Source organism: Tachypleus tridentatus, chromosome 1 (assembly GCF_004210375.1).
Source record: "Tachypleus tridentatus isolate NWPU-2018 chromosome 1, ASM421037v1, whole genome shotgun sequence".
Lineage (NCBI taxonomy): Eukaryota > Metazoa > Arthropoda > Merostomata > Xiphosura > Limulidae > Tachypleus > Tachypleus tridentatus.
In genome coordinates, this window is record NC_134825.1 from 52,777,814 (window position 1) to 52,796,202 (window position 18,389).

Genomic DNA, 18,389 nt, shown 5'->3' on the forward strand with positions numbered 1-18,389 from the left:
TTTTATTTTTCAACGTAAATTTCTCAGAAAACATTCATTATTTGCATTGTTGAACATAGATGTTTTAGAAAACATTCATTATTTGCCTTGTTCAACGTTGATTTCTTAGAAAACATTCATTATTTTTATTGTTCAACGTAAATTTCTCACAAAACATTCATTATTTGCATTGTTGAACATAGATGTTTTAGAAAACATTTATTATTTGTGTTGTTCAACGTAAATTTCTTAGAAAGCATTCAGTATTTGCATTGTTCAACGTAAATTTCTTAGAAAACCTTCATTATTTGCATTGTTGAACATAGATGTTTTAAAAAACATTTATTATTTGTATTATTTAACGTAGATTTCTTTAAAAGCATTCATTATTTGAATTGTTCAATGTAAATTTCTTGGAAAGTATTCATTATTTGCATTGTTCAACGTAAATTTCTTAGATAGCATTTATTATTTGCATTGTTGAATGTAGATTTCTTAGAAAGCATTCATTATTTGTGTTGTTCAACGTAGATTTCTTTAAAAGCATTTATTATTTGTATTGTTCAATGTAAATTTCTTAAAAAGTATTTATTATTTGCATTGTTCAATGTAGATTTCTTAGAAAACATTCATTATTTGTGTTTTTCTACATAACTTTCTTAGAAAACAGTTATTATTTGCCTTGTTCAACGTAGATTTCTTAGAAAACATTCATTATTTTTATTGTTCAACGTAAATTTCTCAGAAAACATTCATTATTTGCATTGTTGAACATAGATGTTTTAGAAAACATTCATTATTTGTGTTGTTCAACGTAAATTTCTTAGAAAGCATTCATTATTTGCATTGTTCAACGTAAATTTCTTAGAAAACGTTCATTATTTGCATTGTTGAACATAGATGTTTTAGAAAACATTTATTATTTGTATTATTCAACGTAAATTTCTTTAAAAGCATTTATTATTTGTATTGTTCAATGTAAATTTCTTGGAAAGTATTCATTATTTGCATTGTTCAACGTAAATTTCTTAGATAGCATTTATTATTTGCATTGTTGAATGTAGATTTCTTAGAAAGCATTCATTATTTGTGTTGTTCAACGTAGATTTGTTAGAAAACATTCATTATTTGCATTGATCAACGTAAATTTCTCGGAAAAGATTCATTATTTGCATTGTTCAACATAGATGTTTTGGATAACATTCCTTATTTGCATTGTTCAACGTAAATTTCTTAGAAAACGTTCATTATTTGCATTGTTGAACATAGATTTTTAGAAAACATTCATTATTTGTGTTGTTCTACGTAGGTTTCTTAGAAAGCATTCATTATTTGCATTGTTCAACGTAAATTTCTTAGAAAACCTTCATTATTTGCATTGTTGAACATAGATGTTTTAGATAACATTCATTATTTGTGTTGTTCAATGTAGATTTCTTAAAAAGCATTCATTATTTGCATTGTTCAACGTAAATTTCTTAGAAAAGATTCATTATTTGCATTGTTGAACATAGATGTTTTAGAAAACATTCATTATTTGCATTGTTGAACATAGATGTTTTAGAAAACATTCCTTATTTGGATTGTTCAACTTAAATTTCTTAGAAAACCTTCATTATTTGCATTGTTGAACATAGATGTTTTAGAAAACATTCATTATTTGTGTTGTTCAACGTAGATTTCTTCGAAAGTATTCATTATTTGGATCGTTCAAAGTAAATTTCTTCGAAAGCATTTATTATTTGCATTGTTCTACTTAACTTTCTTAGTAATCTTAGAGGATCAGCCTGATGGTGAATTAGGGGACAACATGGTTAACAGAACTTTATATGACTGTCAAATATAACGTTGTTTATTTATATTTGTGTGTGTTTTTTTGTTATAACAAAGCCATATTAGGCTACATTCTATGTCCACCGAGGGGAATCGAACCCCTCATTTTAGCATTGTAAATCCGATGGCTTACCGCTGTCATAGCGGGGGGCATATTCTATATAAGCAACAATCTAAGTCATTCTAAGTCTTTACTGTGTTCTCCCTGCCATGCACGTAACTTATAAACAGCGATATGTCAGTTTTATAGTGACAGGACTTAACACATTAGAGTATAATAATCTTTCTAAACTACTAAAAGTTTGTTTATACAAGCAGATGTGAGACTTAAATAAACTGCTAAGCTATGTAACTATTACTTTATTGTGTTTCAAAATGTACACCATACTTTATTTAATCTTGATTATTTTGTTTATATACAGAGGTTGAGTACGTTGTATTAAAATAACTTTTGAGCCTCTCCACGCAGTTACACTAGATGGATGTCGCGACGCCTGGTCGTGATCTACATTACGACTGTGAATTTTGACAATAGCCCTTAGCGTAATTTCCGTCGCTAAAGGCTTTCTCGTAACGCCTTCATATCCAAAGCACAACTCTCCTCTTTTTTTGCTTTCTTGGCATAATCCATTTAGTGAGCGAAAACGACGTTTTCTAGGCCTATTTCAATATTCCGATCACGCAAAAATCCACATGCAACTTGACAGATATGTCTTCATATGGAATAACATGAATACTCGTTTTATTCTCCATGTGTTTGAGGTATTCGAAGGTTTGTTTGTTTTGAATTTCGCACAAAGCTACACGAGGGCTGTCTGCGCTAGCCGTCCCTAATTTAGTATTGTAAGACTAGAGGGAAGGCAGCTAGTCATCACCACCCACCGCTAACTCTTGGGCTACTCTTTTACCAACGAATAATAAGATTGACCGTGACATTATAACGCCCCCACGGCTGAAAGGGCGATCATATTTGGTGCGACCGGGATTCGAACCCGCGACCGGATTACAAGTCTAACGCCTTAACACACTTGGCCATGCCGGGCCACGGTATGCGAAGGTTCAGACTCATATGTTGTGGAATCAGTTTACGTACACGTGACTTGTGTCGATTTTCCAGACGAAGATCCTTTTTGATAATGTTGTGTACTGTTACCAGGAGCATGTGGACCATGTTCACCGTTGACGTTTGTGTTCGTGGATTCTCATGTTTTATAATAAGCCACACTTTTCTTACTTGTTTGGAATACGACTTCGTGCAGATCTTTCACTGATCACCATAAATTCATCCACATTCCTTTGTTTTTAATGTACAATAAGTATAAGAGATGCCATCATTTTGGAAAATATAAGTTGCTGATCTCAACATATCTTTATGATCTCAGTATATGAATATTTTCCGTCCGAAAAGGCATACCTTTTCCAAAAGTGATTAGTTTTAACATATTAACATAGGATAATGTTTACAGACAACAAGGGACATGTTGGTCCATCTCGGCTGCCGTATTTTCTAAGCCAGACTAAAAATACTAAATAAAAAATTAAAAGCAGCCTTTATCATATATATATATATATATATATATCAATCTTTCTTCTAAACTCACTCAAATTTACTGTTTCCACAGTATCCGAAGACAACCCATTTCATAGGTCCAACCACTCGAGTTGAAAACTAAAATCGTTTTAACTGAAGACGGATTCTTCCTTGCCAATATCTATATTTGTGTCATCTAGTTCTACAATTATCGCTGTTAAGTAGGAAAAGCCAACATTATAAATTTCTCTTAGAATATTAAACACTTCAATCAGACCCTCTCTAACACTTCTTTTTTCAAGAAAAAACAATTTGAATCATTTTAATCTTTCCTCATATGACATCTCCTCCTTCCAAGGTACCATTTTGATAACTCCCCACTGAACCCTTTCCAACAATACATTGTCTTTGCTAAGGTAAGGAGCACAAGAATGAACACAATACTTCATAGGTGGCCGAACCAATGATCTATACAATGAAAGTATAACCTCTTTAGACTTGTATTCAATATTTCTGCAAACACAACCTAAAACCATATTTGCCCCACTAACAACATCACACTGCTTGGATGTTTTAAAAAACTGATCAATCATTACACTAAAGTATTTTTCTTTCATGATACTCTTAATGTTATTTCCATCGAAATTATAACTTAAATTATGATAACTCACTTGCATCATCTTGCGTTTATCACAATGAAAACCCATCTGCTCAACTCATTTAATGATCTAAATCATTTGTTAAATCAGTAGCCAGCAACACCCAAGACCTTGAAATCATCAGCAAATTTAAGTAATTTATTGACCATTCCATTATCTGTCATTAATGTAATTCAAAAAGAGCAGTGGTCCTAATATGGAACCCTGAGGTACATCCCTTGTAGCATTAACTTAGTTTGTCTGAGCTCCATGTATAACAACCCTTTGTTTTCTTCCATCAAGCACTCTTCTATGCAATTAATTGACGTATCTCCGACACCTACAGAGATAAGTTTTTAAGCCTTTTAAATGATGCTTTGTCAATTGCTTTTTGAAAATCCAGATACACCAAATCTACACCGTTACTCTAATTTACATAAGTAGTAACCTTTCCAAATAATGACAAAAGATTTGTAAAGCATTCGATAAAACTTCAAATTTTATTAAATGGCTTTGCAAAGTATCTTTTATCAGCTCTACTAAACTTTTCTCACACCTGATGTAAAACCAATAGGCCTATGACTACTGAGACAATTATTTGAAGATAGAAGTGACATTAACTAATTTCCAATTTGTTGGTACTTGTCCGCTTTCAAAGACTTTAAATATATTGTGGCAAGTGTGTCACATATCCAGCCCTCGACCGCCTTTCAAACCTTCGGGTAAATATTATTTGGCTCAGGAGCCTTATCATTCTTTAAACTTCACAATTTTATAATAACAAGCTCATCACACTACCTACGATACAATAAACAATGTCAAAATGTAGTGCTTATATATACTATTTCGACGCAACTCTTACTGGATGTCGTCGACACGTTATTTGCTGATTTACTTATTCAAAACTGTTTTAATGTAACGTATTCAACCCTCTCTCTGCATAGACATCGAGGAACAAGCTTTTACATATAAAGAAAATGAAAAAAAAAATGAATACGCTTTTTTTTGTAATCAAGTTTCCTTTCCACCTCTCCCGAATAGGCAAAAAAGGATAATTGAAATTAAATCTACAAAATGCTTCGTGATAGCCCTTACATATAATATTTCAGAAAATACACTTATGATGTAGTTGTGTATTTTTGAAGTCGCCAAGATTTTTCTTAGTGTATGTGGGAGTGAAGGGAATAGATTAAATTACCCCAGAAATGAAAATGTATTAGGTCAAGTGGAACTAGTGGTAATGTTTGACTTTGCAATGAACTAACACGTCATTAGGGTCAATAAAAATTAAGTAGCTCATACCTAGATTACTATAGTCCAAACTTAGCTAACACAGATGCACCCAGAACAAGTTCTTAATTTCATTATGTTAAAAATTAACCATCTATTAGATTCCTTTTTATAATAGTGACTGTACCTCTGATGCAAGTCATCAAGAACAATCGTAAGTAGCTTTAATATTGGTCATTCTGCATTAAAGTCCAAGAGACCACAAGGTCTTCTGTATAAGAGGTCATTCCTAAAGGACTTCTGAAACAAGGAATAAAGTTTATAGATAGTCGAGGTCAAGAGTATGATAATGCAGCAAATATGAAAAGCCAAAACGAAGATATTCAACCTAGGTTGTTGAAATTAAACAAAATGACATTTCCTGTTGCTTGTGGCTGTCATTCTGTGCAATGATGCAAACTCTTCCATGTAGTCAAGCTTTTTTGTTTTCGGTTTTCTTAAAAAAAAGCACTATTTTTGTTAATATCATTATCAAATCTACTTCCAACACTAGATGTGAGTGCGAAACTAAAAAGTAAGAAACCAAACAAAATGTATGCTGGCAACATTTTGTTTGTTTCTTTTACGCAAAGCTACACAAAAACAAGCACTAGACATCCACTAATTTTGAACTGATGGACTAGAGGGAAGGGAGCAAGTCAACAGCACTCGCTATCAATTATTGGGTTATTGTAATAGAATAACAAGATTTGATCATTACTTTTATAACGCACTACAGCCCTAAAATGCAGAGCATAATTTTTAAAGCAACGATACACGAAACATGAACCACCATATTTACAGTCCGACGCTAGCAACTAAGCTACTTCTGGCCAGTAAATATTGATAAAAAAAATAAGGAAATTACAGCAGATGTTGCAAACTACGGAAATCAAATCTCGCAAACGGTGAGAGCTTAAGGACTATGATTCCCTCTGAGCAACCACATAAGTTTCATTTACTTTTTGCTTGTCTGATGATAAGGATTATGTTAATTTGTACTCTCACACATTAGAAAAAAAACTCAATTAAGTTATCAGAAGTGAATGCAAAAATACACAGGTGTGAACAAGAAAAATGTGGCCATCTTGAATACGACGTCAATTTGGTATATATTCTAACAGATAACGGAAAATGTGTATAACTATATACTTTTAGAACGTACTCAACGAGATCTGTTCAAAAATTATTCCAAATCCTATGTTTAATACCGACTTTCATAAATATCTAAACCTTTCATGATGTTAATTACATATTATCATAAAAAGTGTTGTGCATGTGTTGTAGTTTCTTAGATCTTATTGCAGTTAGCCTACAAAATAAACAAAGAAGTTTATTTGTAACAATCGAACGTAAAAATAATACAAACCAGTTTCACCAGTTAATATTTAATCAGCATTCCCTTGGATTTCAGTTGTGGTTCACGTCAACCGAAGTTGCATGCTTTCAATGAGTTTGTACAGATATTCCTGAGTGATTGACTGCTGTCCTTCTTTGTAGCACTTCAAAAATTTCATCTTCCGTGCTTTGCTTACGATCTTTCGTTAATCGGTTTAACTCAGCCTATAAATTTTCAATCAGATTGATATCAGCTGATTGACCTGATCTTTCCTAACATAAATTTTCTTATTTCTAACATATCTTTTACCGACTCCACAATTGCAGAGAAACTTGTTTGATCATTTTGTAGACTAATTGGAATAAGAAGATATAATAAACTACAGCAGGTGCACAACATTTTTCATAAGAAAATGTAACTAAAATCATGAAAAAGGTTCAGGCATTTACGAAATCCAGTGTAAAAATTAGGATTTCAGATCATAATGGAACAGATTTTGTCGAGTTTGTTCTAATAGCATATAATTTTACATAGTTTCTGTTATCTAATAAAAGATATGATAAATTAATAACATTTTCAAGGGGGAGTACTTTTCAACTCCCTGTAAATCTTTAAGTAAGTGAAATTAATGGCCATTCTTTGATAGATTGTTAAGGCAGAGTATTCATGATAAAGCTTTGTAGAATGGACGGCAACTGCCTGTTGTGGAGACATCAGTGTAGAGGACGACGTTTCGAAAGTATTCCGCCTTTCGTCTTCAGGAGTTGAAGAAGAAAGGTGGAAGATTTTCGAAACGTCGTCCTCTATACTGATGTCTCCACAACAGGCAGTTGCCATCCATTCTCCAAATTTTCATCGAAATTAATGGCTGTTTAGATTGTGACAAGTGTTACATTTGTTGAAAGGAGGAGTTTTTCAAAGCTGAAATTGATTAAAACCTATTCAAGCTTGTCTATATTCCAAGATGGTGCCACTGGGGTGGTTATGATTACCTTCCAAAGAGGGGTGTAATAAGAAGATTTAATTTCCAGAAAAACTACAAAAAATTGTAAGAGGAGTAATTATAAGATAAATTGTCACAGTTTACTAGTAGTATAAAATGTATGTGAATGCAAAAATATATTTTTTTAAAGTACACCCTTGTGCAAATTAATTGAAACAAATGGTTATTTTACAATATTTTCAGCATGGCGGCCGGTGTAGGCTCGCTAGACCCGCTGATTTTCTTTAATAGCCATTTTTCACACAGACAGCGTCATTAGCTGTGTTTTGCAGTACGGTCGATCTATTTTTGGCATATATGACGAAATTTTGAGGAATATTACGTCATTCAAAATTGCGTCAAAAAACAACTTCTTACCAACTCAATAAAGAAAAAACGGTATCAATGGGGTCTGAAATACAAGAACTGGACGCAAGAACAATGGGGGAAGGTGTTATTCAGTGACGAGACTCATTTCTTCGTACAGGGTCAAAGAAGTCTGCATGTTCGAAGATCTCCAGGTGAGAAACCTCGAGAATCTCACATCAATCGTGTATTGCACAAATCCCGCGTGTTCTCGAAATTTATAGAGAATTCATGAAAGCGAGAAGCAACAATACATGTTTACGAAAACGCGCGAGAATATTTGGTCAAAGTTCTAGAGACTCTTGTATCAAAGTAACAATATCAACTCAAATCTAATTTGTTCGTCGTGGACTTGGATCGTCGATAAAATATTCAGTTCTAGACCGGATATAAGTACTGCCTGTAACTTTGTAAAACTGTTGTATAAAACCAACAGTTGTAATAACCGTTATTATAAATTGTATATCATTGTTTGTATATTAAAATATATTTCTGTTAAAAAAGGAAATAGTGTGTTTTGAATTTCGCACAAAGCTACACGAGGGCTATCTGCGCTAGGCGTCCCTAATTTAGCAGTGTAAGACTAGAGGAAAGGCAGCTAGTCACCACCACTCACCGCCAACTCTTGGGCTACTCTTTTACCATCGAATAGTGGGATTGACTGTCACATTATAACTACCCTCACGGCTGAAAGGACGAGCATGTTTGGTGTGACGGGGATTCGAACCCGCGACTTTCAGATTACAAGTCGAGTGCCTTAACTACCTGGCGACGCCTGGCCGGAAATAGTGAGTATTAAACTTCTTGGTAAATGACATAAATTTAATACATATTAACATTTTTTGATTAACTTCTAGATTCAGATTAAAATTCCGGTTATTTGAAGTAGTAATACGTAACGTACATAACGTAATAAATCGGAGTCTCGCTCGAAATAAATAATAATACGTATCATTACCATTAATTTATCTTCTATATTCAAATATGCGTTATGGAAATTTAAAGTAAGCGTAGTTACGAAAACATTCAGCACGCTTGTAATATACCACAATGCGTTTCTACAAATGCTGACTACTGTCTTCTAGACTTCTGCCTATATCGTATTGCTCATAATTGTCTAGTATGTCAGGTTGCAAAATAGTCTTCCAAAGTTTCAACATTTGCGATATTTATGTCATAAGTTGTGTTAACATATAGTGTGTATATTCGAAAGTAATCCCAACCTTATTAATAACTTGTCTTTTTTTTCTCTTCTTATACCTTTATGATAAAAAATATGTATATTAGAAGACGTATAAATGACTCAGAAATTAAAAGTGAAGTGACAGAATTTTAAATTAGATTTGAACCGTTTTTCTCAAGAATATTTATAGACAAATAAATGAAAGTGTTAAGTCTCAGATTTTGCGGTACGAGAAGTTTGTTTAGTCAATCAACTCTGACTAACTCTTTAAAATTTTCCACTTACGTCTCCATTATACAACAGTATTCAAATAGCTGGTGACACTTGTTTAAGAATTCACAGATCACTTGGGTTATGTTTCCCCGCAATGTCATCAGACGTTATTAATTACGAGGACTTGAGAGTGAAATGAAAGAAGAAAAAAAGAGGCCATCAGTCATCTTGGTATAACGACGCTAACATTGTGTTTCATTGGACCGTATAGTTTTCGGATAGAGACTGAAAGGAAGCATGAAAACAATGACAAAAAATAGCAACTTTTTGTTTGAAAAGGTTTAGATCATTCTTCAAATTGTTCACAGATATATATGAATTTTACGGAGAAACACTGAGTCATGAAATTATTATAGGTAGATAGAAGTTGTCAAATAACATAAGTATATATACACACACATTTTTGGCTGTACACTCACGCAGTTTACATTGTTTACTGTATGTGATTAAATCCCTGTAAATTAGTGAACAAATTTGTTTAAGGGAAGTCTTTATTCCAATCATGAAATAAGAAGAAAAAAAACGAAATCGCATAAAAGTATACTTACAGCGGTGGTAATAGCATACTATAGTTTGCGTTGTATAAGAACAGCTCAATCTCAAGTGATGCGGTTGACGGGAAAACATCTTGTATATGGAAAGCCGTTAGGTTCATCAATTCACGAATCCTGTGAAATACGGTCATTCAGCATTCTAAGGAAGTGCACACATTGTACTTTTGTCCTTGACCTAGATAAAGATTAAACTTATTTTGCAATATCTATCGTGTCTAGTCTGTTTATTATTTTGTTAAAATTTAGTTTGGTTAAATTCAACATTTATTCATAATTTCTCCTTCTGCTCTTATCGTCATAAAGCGAAACTATCTGATACTTTTTTATGGAAATCAGTTTAACATGAGTATTTATATCAATAATACACTTGTGTTTGCCTCTCCGAAATTTTGTTTTCGCAAATTACTCTATTAAACGCTACAAATATCATTATAAAGGCTTTTGTCTGAGTAGTATAGATTGCATATTGGCTTTTCTGTTCAGAATAATAATCTTGTGTTTTTCTTAGTCCATTACACTTTTTAGTGCAACGAATATGGTACACGGTGGCACAATGTCGTTGTCATTGCGTGATAGATTACTTCAATTTTAACTTTAGTTTTCTATTTGCAAAGTATTTCACACAAACAGTATTAAATACAATTTATATGAGCTTTCTCAACTTAGTAAGTCTAAAAGACGCATGCGCAGTTCTTTCAAAACCATATGTTTATCATTCTGCATAATCAACTATATTTGCCATAATTACAATTTTACATTTCCTATTCTTTACAATAATTTAGCTTCAATTCGTTTCATATACTGCTATAAACATCTTTTAGGTAGTTTTTCTTTTCTATGGCTTTTATTTTTCGTATGAGTTGCTTTATTTCAATTTTTTGAAACTGTGTTTGCACTATACGCTCATAACTGTTTCGTACTCTATACACAATTATAAATACAGTTACTTTATTGTTTACTTTACGTGTGGTTTCATTAAATAGTTACGTTTACGTGAGTTTGTCTTGCCACGTAAAATATTTTAAATAAACTAAGGTTTATCAACCAACTTTTATACAAGAAAAAAGTATGCATTTATATGTATGTGTACATCAACAAATTTTTAGGTTAAAAGATTGACCAAGAATGTTCTAATTAAGGTGACCAGTAGTCTTAGTATTATTGTCATAAAAACAAACCCAGATGTTGTTCCACAGAAAACAGTTATGAAAATTCCCATTTTATGAAGTTAACAATCTAAAGATGTGTTAGATTCTGTTTGTCTGTTTTATAGGAACACTGTAATTGGCTATATATTGTGTCTACTGCTGAGAATGGAATCTTGATTGTAACTTTGCATAACACAACAGTATGGGGCAATATGGGAACTATTGGTCTATCTCAGCTCCTCCATTCTCTAAACTAAACTTTAAAAAAAGTCTTATACTAATAAACTTTTCTTTTAAGCTCGTTTAAATTCACTGCCTTCACAACTTCCAAATGCAATCCATTCCAAAGGCCAACCACTGTGTTATAAAAATAAAACTGTCTGAGCTGCAGAAAACTCCCACTGCCAAACTTTGCGTCCTCTAGTCCTACCATTAAATATGAAATCAGATTCCCTCTAACTCTTCTTTCCTCAAGAGAAAGAATTTCAGACATTTTAATCTATCCTCGTATGACAGTCTCAGGTAACATTATAGTAACTCTCCTCTGAGCCTTTTCCAACAATTCAATCTTCTTCCTGCATCCAGTAGCTCAGCGGTATGTCTGCCGACTTACAACGCTAAAAACTGGTATTCGATACCCGTGTTGGAAAGAGCACAGATGGCCCATTGTATAGCTTTGTGCTTTATTCAAAACAACAACAATTTCGTTCCTGAGATAGGGAGCTCAAGAATGAACACAGTACTCCAAATTTGACCTAACCAATGACCTATATGATGCAATTATAGCCTATTTAGACTTGTATTTAATATTTCTGTAGCTACAATCTAAAATCCTATTTGCTCTACAACTAACAACAGCACATTACTCGGGTGGCTGAAGAGACTGATAACCACTACACCAAGATATTTTTCTTTCATTATACTGTTAAGGTTATACTCGTCCAAATTATACTTATAATTTAAATTATGATAACCCATATGCAATATCTTGCATTTATTATAATTAAAACCAATTTGCTATTTATTTGTCCAACTTACTAAGTTATGTAAATCCTATTATAATCAGCAGCATCCTATTCACAGCTAGCTACATTGATATAAATATAAAATAACAAAAGCCCTAGAACTGAGCACTGAGGTATCCTTGCAACAATAATCAACTTGACTGAACTCTATATACTTGTAACAATCCTCTGCTTTCTTCCTTCCATACACTCCAGTATCCAGTTTGCTAACGTATCTCCTACACATGCAGAGACAATATTTGTATTAAGCACTTTATGACACTTTATCAATTGCTTTTTGAAAATCCAGATACACCAAATCTACACTGTTACTCTAATTTACTTAAGCAGTAACCTTTCCAAATAATGTCAAAAGATTTGTAAAGCACGATTTTCCCTTAGTGAAACGATGTTTGACTGTAAATTTTAAACTTTTTTAATTAATTTTTTTTAGACTTTCCTATACTTTTACCACAAACTCACCATTATTCCACTAGGCTCACATTTGTTAAGAATAGGAAGAAAGTTTTGTTCTTTGGTGTTTATTGAATAAGCGAACCATATAATTTCTACAAGAACATTTTTGAAGAAGCTAAGTTGTCAAACACATTTATAGGCTTATTTACTTTTAACAGGGCCCCACCGTAGCCAAGTGGTTAAGGCACTCCATTTATAATCCGAGGGTCGTGGGTTCTAATCCCCGTCACACCGAATTTGCTCGCCCTTCTACCACCTGTAAACTTATGGAATGAAGTTGGCTTGGAATTATTGAATTTAATCTCCTTGCATAATGTAGTAATGTTGGATAGTTTTCCACAGATTTGAAACAGTACTACTTTCTAAAACGTGGGAGCGTTTAACTTTTAAGTTTGAGTTTTGCTCAACAGTAAAGTGATATAATTGAATCACATATGTTGCTATTAAAACTCATTGAAAATTTTCATTAAGTTGATGATAGTTTTAAGGATGAATAGCACTACTACTAGTAGCAATAGTTAGGCTAGGTTTGAGCCAACAAAAATTCATCATTTACACTGTTTTTCAAAAATTTTTCTGTACGTCATTGTTATTTGTTAAACCAAATTATTTGATTGAATGTATTTATAACTTCAACGTACTTTGCTTTAAATGTCTTACACTCTTACGGTTAGAGACCAAACAGAAAGAAATTTGTTATCCCACAAATTGTTTTGAAACTTTATACTGTTTTTATTTATTAACGCTTTTAGAGTACTTTGATAAATTTAAACTCAATTACCTTTTCTTTTAATTTAACCACTGTGATTGTTTTATAATTGTAATTTCGTATGTGCTATTCTCGTTTACGATTGTAACTTAATTATATGTATGTGTAAGTTGGGTTTAGTGAGAAGTTAGTTGAATTCTTTGGAAAATCGTTAAACGTTTTTGAAATTGGTAACAAGTATACACAAGCATCATTGATTTATATTATATTTTTGTTATGTTATGCAAGAGTTTCATGATGGTATTAACATACGCTTTTGTTGAACTTCCAGAATGCAAACTGTAAAACAACAAAATGTGAAGACCCAGGATGCGATCCAGGATTACTGTTTTTATCATTGTCAGCCTGTTCTTCAGACAAGGTCAGCAGAACATTCTATCATAGAACACTGATTTCATGTAATGTTTTTGATTCAGACAATAATATTGTTTTGTTTTTTTTAATAAAATATCTTTCATATACTGGGAAAACTCTTAAATGATGGTATATTTCTCTTGCCTTTTGCATTGCACTTTTAAGATATTTGAATTAGAATAATAATTGTTTTATATAATTAAGTTGATAATGACAAAGTAAAGCCTCAGCAGTAATTTTTAAAATAACTTAAACTTGAATTCACAGTTTTAAAGAATAAATTCAAGAATATATTGTTATGTGAGCTTTTGGGATATACTAATTCTCAGAATGATATGAATGTTTGCAATATATTTTGAAACAATTCAGGTGATTATGACAAGAAACTGTAAAGTTATGCATAGCTATAAAATTTAATCTGTTTTAAAACTACTATTAAATTTCCAAATTCTAATCAATAATGGTTTTGATGATAATTTATTAACTTTACAGGTTGTAATTCAGAGACACATTCACAGGCTATAGATTGGATGTTCTGTATAAAATTTAACATATTTTAGATAATTAGCTGATGTAACGTTAATATGAAGAAACTGTTAAATAAATCTATAAACCAGAGATCTGTTTTTACTTTTCTTTAAAACTGTTTCATATTTTACTTCAGAAGGCTTTGAAGAAACTAGTAATAGTGCTTTGATTTTGATGCATTATTTAAATTATTGTTAAATTTAAATTTCTGAGACTTTGTGATATAATTTTTACTAATTTGTAAATAGTTGACAGCATGTTTTATTTAACTAAAGTGAAAAAACTATTACCTGTAGATATTTCAATGAGTTATCATATGAAGATAGTTTAAGATCTCTGAAACTGTTTTCTGTTGAGAAAGGAAGACTTTTTGATTGAGGTTTTTTTAAAGTTTGGAAAGGGAATTAGTTACTGATGCAACATTTGTTTTCTAATTTAATTATAAGAATGTAAGATTAAGGTACTTAAATGTAAATTTTGGCAGAGTACAAGTCATCTTCAGCTAAGACAGTTTTATTTTGCTAAACGACTAGTTGGCCTTTGGAAGGAGTGCCTTCTGCTGTAATATATGCAATTAACTTCAAGGATTTTTAAGGTGTTTAATTTTAATTGTTTTAAAACAATTTAATGTTTTAATTGTGTGTAATTGTTTTATTCAGTGTTTGATGCAGTGCATGGAACAACTTAGATAAACTAACAAGTCACTTGTTGTTCCTAAATTGTATACATGTTTGTAGTGTTTAGGGTAAAAGTTGAGTATACTTTTAAGTATTGTATAAATTCTAGACATTATTAGTAAACGTTTAAAAGAATTTAATATAAAGAAATGTGAGAAAGAAATTTTTTATTGTAAATTTTACCCACATATTTAGTAAAAACATATGGAAGTACAGGTGTTTTTTTAATAAATAAAATATGGTTTTGGATAATGTGAATAGTTAGTCCTAGGCAAGATCTGAACTTTAGATGGGTGGGTAGTCATTTCAACCATCTATAATGCTTTTTGAGATGTGTACAAACTGTTATATTGAGATTTAAAAATAAAAGCTAGCTACAGTATTTTTTATTAATTTCCGTACTTAAATTAAAGTTTGCTGTTTTTTTCCTTAGGAAAATTGTATACCACCAAACTTCTGCTCTTCAGGTAAGGTCCATCAATGAAATGCAATTTAATTGTTAAGCTTTAGGCAGTATGACTTGTTTATTTAAGAATTAAGGTTTCTGAAACTTGCAAGCTACAAATGAGTAACCTGCATGATGATTATGGAGATATACATTTTTTTTATCTTTAATAAACTGTACTGTTGAGAAAAAATATTTAAGAATCATTCATAAATCTGTATCAATACACATTTATTCTAATTTAATTCAAGCATTTCATGATTTAGTTTTTCTGTTTGCTTAGTTTAACAGTATTTTTATGAACAAATTATTATTCTTGAAAGAATAATACCTTGTTTGGTTTTTAAGAGCTCATTACTTTGAGTAGTAGTGTACATAAAATGAATATTTTAATATTTGAGAGGTTTACATTTCCATTATGGTTCTGGTTATTGTTTAAAAAAATGTTTTTGTTGACTAACTTCTTGAATTTTTTTTGTATGAAGTCTCTTCATATTCAGTGAACTTTTGTATTTGGACGTTGACAAAGCCTTGGATAAAGTGCTTAAGTGAAAGTTTTAGATATTTATGGAAGTGATTTCCATGCTAAGAATTTGATAGAAAATATCTATTTGATAAAAAGCAAGAAGCAGTAATATTTGGGCACTTATTCTGATTGGGAGAATTTGACTGGTGGGGTTTTTCAGAAGTCTTTTTTATGTTTTGTGTTTTATAATTTATGAGAAGGTTTGAATGCTTTCTTCTACAATTATGACTCTAACTTTTGTGATAATTTTAAATGCTTGGGGGGGAGAGTTAATTTTATTAGGAATGTTTCTCTTATTCAAAATAACCTTAGCAGATCTAATAACAGTATTTGAACCAAATCTTGGGTTGTGAGTTTTAGTAAATACTGAAAAGACAATGTTTGGAAAGTAATTCAGGACCTCTTATATGAAATGCTAATATGAGTTAGTAATGTGTAAAGGACATTAAAATGGCACGGGCTCACTGGCAAGGAAAAAGGGCATTATTTTAAACAATGAAAGGTAAGGCATTTGGTGGTGGGGGGGGTTGATGAGCTTATGAAGACTGTAATTTGCTTATAACAGATGTAGAAAAATGCTGTAAGAAGCAAACAGGTGCGTTTTTTTTATTCTTGCTCAGTTTGTCCTATAACAACTTTTATAAACTACAATTAAACTCTGGATTCTTGCATATTAACACTTAATAACATATCATAAGTATTATTTTTTTATTGTAAAATTCTACAAGTTTCTGTGTTCCATTCTTTTTAAAGCTGAATTTTTTTTATTGGAACTTGCCACAAGAAAGATGTGTAATCAGGTGTATCTTTTCATAATTGTTGACATCTTTTATGATAGATATAAAAGGATATAAAGGCAGGAAGACAAGGACCCATTCATCCACTCCCTGTACATGCCACTAATATGAGTTTTTGTTGTAAAAAAGAAATTTGTAGATGTAATTGTCAATAAAAGCCTGAAACCTTTTTGTTTGTGTGTAGGTCTGGTTAAAAAACTATTAGTTCCAAGGCCAATTTAAAGGAGTTTTGAATTTTAGAGGAAAAAAAATGTTTTAAATGTGTATGAGGCTGTGGTAAAAACAGAGTACTTTGAGCAGTTTTGGCTCCATTATTCCATGTTGGGAGGAATGCAAAGCTTATCTACTGAAATAATACTTGGTTAAAAAATTTTGAGCTTTAAGGTAAGGCACAAAATGTTTGAACTTATTTTATCTAGAATGTAAATAATTAGATATGATTTCTTTTAGATGTTAAAAATTATTAAAGCAGGATGATTTTTGGAACATGGTGACTAGGTTGTTGACATTAGCTTCAACTAGCTTTATAAGGACATATAACTGAAACCTATATAGTGATGTCTGTAGAAGCAGTACTAATTAAAAAGCTGTAAATTAAATATCTCAAACTATCATTACCAAACTCAACAGCTAAGTATTTGTACACCACAGCTCAGTATATGTTGGTGCTACATGTTTAAAGCAACTAATGCACTGCATGTGTTACAAACCAATTAAAGATAGCATCTTTTACATCAGTTATCATGTGGTTACTTACTTGCATTATAAACTGTTATTTAAGTTTAGACAGGATGATTATGCAAAATATATGTTAGAACCTTGTAAGTTATTATAAACACAATGTGTGTGTGTAATGTAATATCTTTATAATGATATGATAATATGTCATGAAATGATTATTTACAAATAAATATCCAAAAGGAGAAATAATGCTAACTTAATTTCTCATAATTGTATTGAGCAGTCTTCTTAATTGGTGATGGAATGAAAGTTTGCAAATTCAGTTTAAACTTTGTAAGTATTTACTTGCAGTTTCAAGTAGTTACAACTACCACTGCTGTTACTTCATCTTCAGGGTGGGTCTCACAGTTATCATCTGATGACTTGACTACTGTAATATGTTGAGAATTGTCTGATTTAATTCTGTATTCACCACCACCACCTGAAGAATATTATATCATACCAGTGCCCGGTGTGTGACAGGGAGGATGCTTATTTGGACAGCCTCTTTCCCCTTCCTGAATATGGTTCTCAGTCATGTGTTGTATCAGGCAACTTGCAGGCTTGTTTTATTTTGTCATTGTCCTCTGTTTTTTGTGATTCTACCTCTGCTCTCTTTAGGGATAAATTTTTGGGTCAATATCTGGTTTATCCTCCTTCACTGAATATTGGGGTTCATGCTAATCATTTCCCTCCTACATTGGATGATCATGTTTTGGCTTTTCGTTTTATTTTGCCAACTACCCATATTTAGTCTTTCAGTATTTAGAGTCTCTTATTCATTTGTGGGGTTAGGACCCTAACACTGGCTTCTTGTTTGTCCCATTCACTTATTCCTGTCTGAGTGACTCAACCCCACCTTCTAACACTTTTCCAGTTCTGACTTCTCATCTCTCTGCATTATGCAATTATTTCTCTGCCTATCATCTTTTTGAGATGTTCCTTGTTAATGACTCAGTACTCAGGTCAGGATCAGTGGGGATAAGATCCTTCCACT

The 18,389-nt window shown here is 31.9% G+C and overlaps 1 protein-coding gene across 1 annotated transcript in view; it reads left to right on the top strand.

Annotated features, from left to right (window-relative positions):
* The window catches only part of LOC143248735 (uncharacterized), a 198,979-nt gene that overhangs the window by 121,065 nt on the left and 59,525 nt on the right, over nucleotides 1-18,389 (top strand). The window contains exons 3-4 of the mRNA XM_076497412.1: nucleotides 13,617-13,706; nucleotides 15,338-15,371. Of these exons, the coding sequence (XP_076353527.1) occupies nucleotides 13,617-13,706; nucleotides 15,338-15,371 (124 nt within the window). The remainder of the gene's footprint in view (nucleotides 1-13,616; nucleotides 13,707-15,337; nucleotides 15,372-18,389) is intronic.